The 6381-nt window shown below is 41.9% G+C and overlaps 1 protein-coding gene across 1 annotated transcript; it reads right to left on the reverse strand.

The window, feature by feature from the left end:
* Positions 1 to 939: 939 nt before the first annotated feature.
* LOC133997994 (neoverrucotoxin subunit alpha-like) lies at positions 940 to 5739 on the reverse strand. The gene is made up of 4 exons (XM_062437733.1): positions 5693 to 5739; positions 3913 to 4146; positions 2891 to 2937; positions 940 to 2659 (listed from the first exon to the last, which is right to left on the reverse strand). The coding sequence occupies exons 1-4, from the start codon at positions 5737 to 5739 to the stop codon at positions 2088 to 2090; spliced, it is 900 nt and encodes a 299-aa protein (XP_062293717.1). The 3' UTR covers positions 940 to 2087.
* Positions 5740 to 6381: the final 642 nt, after the last annotated feature.

A 6381-nucleotide genomic window follows, 5' to 3' on the forward strand; every position in this document is an offset into this window, starting at 1 on the left:
GTGTATGATCAAATTTTCATTGTTGTGAAGATTCCATAGTTTCTTTTCATTCAGAGGTTTGTCAACTTACATGATTGTTCCACTTCTAAGTTTGCTTTACTTTCATATCTGAACATAAAAAATTGTGTCTGACAGAAAGTTAATCAACCAAAATGTATGATATAATGTATTTTGCTCATTTATAATCCAAACAGCCTCCTTTGCACACAGTGCTATTAGTTAACTCACTACACCCCCTGCTGGACAAATGAAGCTTTTACAACAAGGGGACCCAAAAAAGCCCAGTTTGACTCCATATTATTTGTTATGAAGCACAAACTATGACAGCTCCTCCATCGTTCATCTTGTGATCCTGGTTTTGAAGATTGACTCTGTTTCAAAATGTCTTCACAGCTTTTCAGTGATAAGAAGAGAAATTTAGTGGACGAACACAACTTCCTAAAGAGCCGCTTCTATGTTCTCACCACTTCAGTCCTGATGTGTTTGATGCATTTAGTGAGCACAGCTGTTAAAGAGCTAACGTCCTCAGATAGCGAGTGAAAACCGCTCTAAGAAACGTCAAAGAGACGCTGAATGTTCTCCTGTTAGGAGCTAACGTTAAACCTGCTCATGCTCCTCACCCCTCCTCCTCTCTTTTCCTGTAGTTACACCTTTCCTCCTCTCTTCTCCTCCTCTCCTCTCATATATTCCTCATCTCTTCTCTCCTCTTCACCTTCTCACCTCTCCTTCTGTCCTCTCCTCACCTCCTCTCATCCGTCTTCTACTTTCGACCGAGTGAAAGGATTTTTTTCATTATATGCAAAATTAATATCACATTTATATAGTTAATGACAACATTAATCTTATACTCATTCAATCAATCTTGATTTATATAGCGCCGAATCACAACTCTTTAATTTAATTCAAAGAGACTCAACATATGAGCAGCACTTGGTGACAGTGGCAAGAAAAAAAACTCCCTTTTAACGTGAAGAAACGCTTCCTGTAACCATCAATGAGTTTCTTACACCTCTCTTCTAGAAATTTGGACAACTCTTCTTTTTCAAACTGCTCCAGGTATTTCAGATTTGAAGGATGTCTTCTCCCAGCTGCTGTTTTGAGATATCTGCACAGGTGTTCTCTGGGTGTCACATCTGGACTCATTGTTGGCCATTTCAGAGCTTTGTCTTCAAACAATTCTGAGTGTTGGTGGATGTCTGTTTTGGGTCGTTGTCCTGCTGGAAGACCCATGACCTCTGACCTCAGGTAGAGACGCTGCTTTCTGACACTGGGCATTAGGGACACGGGAGCATTCAGATCTCTGGGGATGGACTTGTAGCCTTCACATTGTTCATGTTTTTCCACAATTGTGGGTCTCAAATCATCAGACAACTCTCAGATTTCTATACTGCCCACACCTCTCACTTGCCACAGGTGAGTTTAAATATAAATGACAGGAGCATCACATGCTTGAAATGCAATTATTTCTTACAATTTTGACTAGGTGCCAATAATTTTGTCCAGTCCATTTTTTGAGTTCTGTGTGAAATTTTATTAGGTTTGTTTTTTTGTGTTGTTCCAATGCAAACAAAAGAAATACACATGTGAATACCAAAACATTTGTAATTGTGATTTGCTAGGAGAGGTGTGGTATTTTCTGACAGAATTTCAGGGGTGCTGATATTTTTGGCCATGACATCACATAGAAACATACGTTGATGTTAATGATTGAACACAAACTGAGCTGATGTCAAACAGACTGGGATGTCTGGTGGACATTTTCAGGAAAAACTTCACTTTAAGATCCTGATAAAATGGAATAACTAACAGCCACTAACAGCTGCTAGATGCTGCTCCAAGAAAACTTTACTGAAGTGAATATCAGAGTCAACACAGTTTTTACACATCAATTCAGTCCAGAGGAGATCATTTCACTACTTCTAATAGAAACTATATTCTGACATTAAAGCACAGTCAGTGATCCAAATGAAACCAGAGTGAAACCTCGTCCACCATCAACATTTAAACACAGGAAGCTGCTGTCACTTCCTGTTTCTAGTGAACAGTGATTTCAGCAGCTGTCTTCAGTCAGCAGTGTGACTGTTTGTCTATAAACAAGTCAACTCTCCCTCAGACAGAGGACACAGAGACAATGATGAATCAAACAAGAGCCCAAACCCAGGATACAGAGGTTCAGTGAATGTGGTGTAGAAGGTGTGGAGGTGGATCAGTGTGTCAGAGGAGACTCTGTAGAAGGACAGAGTGCCAGCAGGACAGTCCACATACACTGCTACTCTGTGAGATACAGAGGAGGAGGAGGAGGAGGAGGAGGGGCTGTATGTTCTTGTCTTATTGTACCAGACACAGTAACCTTGATCATCAGAGCAGTGCAGGCACCAGGACTGATCGTTCCATCCAAACCAAGAGTCTCTACTGTTTGCTTTCCTGTTGATTCCACTGTAACTCACTGATATAGTGGCTCCTCCGCTCCACTCGACCTCCCAGTAACAGCGACCAGTCAGAACATTATTACACAGCACCTGAGCCCAGTGGTCAAATCTTTCTGGATGATCAGGATATGACTGACGCTCCTTCTCGACACATGTCATCGTTCTGTTGTTGTCAGACAGTTTGAGTTTTCCGTTTACTGTGTTTGTGTCCAGAGTGAGTTCACAGAAATCTGATGAAGAGAAGAAGAAACAACACAGCAGCAGTTTATCATCTGACACACCTGATGGATTTATTCTCTGTTTAACTTCTGATCTGTTGTTCATTTCTATAAAGTTTCATGATGACACATTTTGTCAGTAATGTTTTAATGAATAAATACCACAAAGACCAACTTTGTATTTAAAGAGAAACTGACTGTGTGCTGTTTAGTTGTCATGAATCAAATTCAATCCACACTTACACTTCTTCAGACCTTCTTTTAACCTGTGCTCTCCACCATGGTCCACCCTGGAGAAAGAAACACAGTCAGAATGATTTTCTATCCAACATGAGTCCTAACTGCTGTTCAACATGAAGCAGTGTTCCTCAGTTTGTCAGAGTGACACAGAAACAGGCTGAAACTCATCTGTTTCAACTGTCTGCTGGATTCTTTCAGTCTGAGAGGAAAAGACCTGAAGAAGAAGATGTGATGAACAAATATGTCCTCCCACATGATAAATCACTATATTAAATATTGATCTCTGCATGTTGTCCTGAGGATAGAGCCAGTCATCACTTCAATATCAATACCTGTCTGTCCATACCTGAGAGTGTGAGAGTTTGTCTGTTCTTGTAAAAATGTGTTTTTTCATGGAAAGGTTGATTCTTGCCTGTTCTGTTTTTTGTGTGTTTCTGAATAAATGAAGTCTCAGCTTCAATATAAAGTCAACATTAATGCAGAATTCAAATGATACGTATAGTTTTGAAGCTCTGAAACATGACATGCGTTCATAAGTTTACCCCTGTTTATTGACAAGGCTGAAATAAGTTTATTCAGGTCAGGATTGTTCCCTTTCCTGTCATAAAGGATGGTCAGATGTACGCTGTGCTAAAGAAGATTAGAAAAGAAGCAATGAATCATCGTTAAATTGTGCTAGAATTTGACTGGCTCTTGCCATAGATGCCACTTAGATACTTCTTTGTCATTTTACTCGGTTAAGAAACTTCCTAAGCAGAAAAGCATGCGTGCACACAACCCTAACCCTAACCTCCCACACATTTGGCTACAGACTCCATCTGCCTTTCATTTTTTCTTCCCGTCCAAAATTGATCTCTGAATGGTTTAGATTATATTACTCAAAACATACTGAAAATACCCAACAAACTGGACACAGAAAACAAAGGATCATGTTAAATATAGTCTGAATGTATCCTTCGGTTAAAGAAAAAGCACTCCCTTTATTTCGCTCTGTTTATCTATATTTTAAAGGTCTCTACACATACCAGAGAATGTCCAGTTTCCAGTGTGGATCCTCCAGTCCAGCAGACAAAAGCTTCTCTCCTGAGTCTCCTGGATGATTGTAGCTCAGGTCCAGCTCTCTCAGATGGGAAGAGTTGGAGCTCAGAGCTGAGGTCAGAGAAGCACAGCCTTCCTCTGTGATCAGACATCCTGACAGACTGGAAATATAAAAAGGTTGATAACACAATGTGTTTAATAATATAAATACCACCATTTGTCTGAATGTAAAACAGAAACTATCAACTGTTTGTATTGTCAGAGTCAGCTTTATTGTCATTGTTCAAGGCAATGAAATTATATATGATGTATCCTGACTTGAGAGTTTCCAGTGTACAGTGTGGACTCTCCAGTCCAGCAGAAAGCTGATTCACTCCTGAATCATGCAGGTTGTTGTCACTCAGGTCCAGATTTCTCAGATGGGAGGGGTTGGAGCTCAGAGCTGAGGCCAGAGAAGCACAGCCTTCCTCTGTGATCAAACATCCTGACAGACTGGAAATATAAAAACATTGATGATGCAATGTTTGAATCATATCCCAGAATCCTACAGATGTTATACAGTAATCTGAATGTAAAACAACATGCAAATGATAAGCTGTGTAAAAAGTCTCAATCAGCTTCATTGTTATTGTTCAGATCAGTCAAATTATAGATGCGCCATCCTGACCTGAGACTTTCCAGTGTACAGTGTGGACTCTCCAGTCCAGGAGACAGAATCTTCACTCCTGAATCCTGCAGGTTGTTGTTACTCAGGTCCAGATCTCTCAGACTAGAGGACTGGGAGCTGAGAACTGAGGACAGAGCTACACAGCTTCTCTCTGAAAGGTTACAGCCATTCAACCTGAGGAAAGGATTAGTAATAAACACAAAATATTTAATTTATCATATTTAAAATTAAACATATTTGAAATAGTTCATATATCCAGTGTTTCATCCACTTACAGAGCTTTATTTGAAGCTTTGACCACTGGCAGCAGCCTCAGAAGAGCCTCCTCTGAAGCAGAGTATTTCTTCAGGTCAAACACGTCCAGATCTTTTTCTGATGACAGTAAGATGAAGCCCAGAGCTGACCACTGAGCAGGAGACAGTTTATCTGTGGAGAGACTTCCTGATCTCAGGTAGTGTTGGATCTCCTCCACTAGAGAACGATCATTCAGTTCATTCAGACAGTGGAACAGATTGATGCTTCTCTCTACAGACACATTCTCACTGATCTTCTTCTTGATGTGCTCGACTGTTTCCTGATTGGTCTGTGAGCTACTTCCTGTCTGTGTCAGCAGACCTCGTAGGAGAGTCTGATTGGTCTGCAGTGAAAGACCCAGGAGGAAGCGGAGGAACAAGTCCAGGTGTCCATTTGGACTCTTTAAGGCCTCATCAACAGCTCTCTGGTAGAGATGTTTTAGTTTAGGTTTTTCTTTAAAGACTTTGGACCACTGGGATGTTGTTTGTTCTTCTGCCAGCAGATTGACTCCAGACTTGATGAATGTCAGATGGACATGAAGAGCAGCCAGAAACTCCTGAACACTCAGATGGACGAAGCAGAACACCTTGTCCTGGTACAGCCCTGTCTCCTCTTTAAAGACCTGTGTGAACACTCCTGAGCACACTGAGGCTGCTGTGATATCAATGCCACACTCTGTCAGGTCTGATTCATAGAAGATCAGGTTGCCTTTCTGCAGCTGCTCAAAGGCCAGTTTTCCCAGAGACTCAATCATCTTCCTGCTCTCTGAACTCCAGTGTGGATCTGTCTCAGCTCCTCCATCATACTTGACCTTCTTCACTTTGGACTGAGCCACCAGGAAGTGGATGTACATCTCGGTCAGGGTCTTGGGCAGCTCTCTTCTCTTTCTTCTTTTCAATGCATCCTCCAGAACTGTAGCAGTGATCCAGCAGAAGACTGGGATGTGGCACATGATGTGGAGGCTTCGTGATGTCTTGATGTGGGAGATGATGGTGCTGGCCTGCTCCTCATCTCTGGATCTCTTTCTGAAGTACTCCTCCTTCTGTGGGTCAGTGAACCCTCTGACCTCTGTCACCATGCCGACACACTCAGGAGGGATTTGATTGGCTGCTGCAGGTCGTGTGGTAATCCAGAGGCGAGCAGAGGGAAGCAGTTTACCCCTGATGAGGTTTGTCAGCAGCACATCCACTGAGGTGGACTCTGTAACATCAGTTAGGATCTGAGTGTTGTGGAAGTCCAGAGGAAGTCGACACTCATCCAGACCGTCAAAGATGAACACAACCTGGAACTCTTCAAACCTGCAGATTCCTGCTTCTTTGGTTTCAATAAAGAAGTGATGAACAAGTTCCACCAAGCTGTACTTTTTCTCTTTCAGCACATTCAGCTCTCTGAAAGTGAATGGAAATGTGAAGTGTATGTCCTGGTTGGCTTTGTCTTCAGCCCAGTCCAGAGTGAACTTCTGTGTTAAGACTGTTTTCCCAATGCCAGCCACTCC

Source organism: Scomber scombrus, chromosome 17, assembly GCF_963691925.1.
Source record: "Scomber scombrus chromosome 17, fScoSco1.1, whole genome shotgun sequence".
In the NCBI taxonomy this organism is placed as follows: domain Eukaryota; kingdom Metazoa; phylum Chordata; class Actinopteri; order Scombriformes; family Scombridae; genus Scomber; species Scomber scombrus.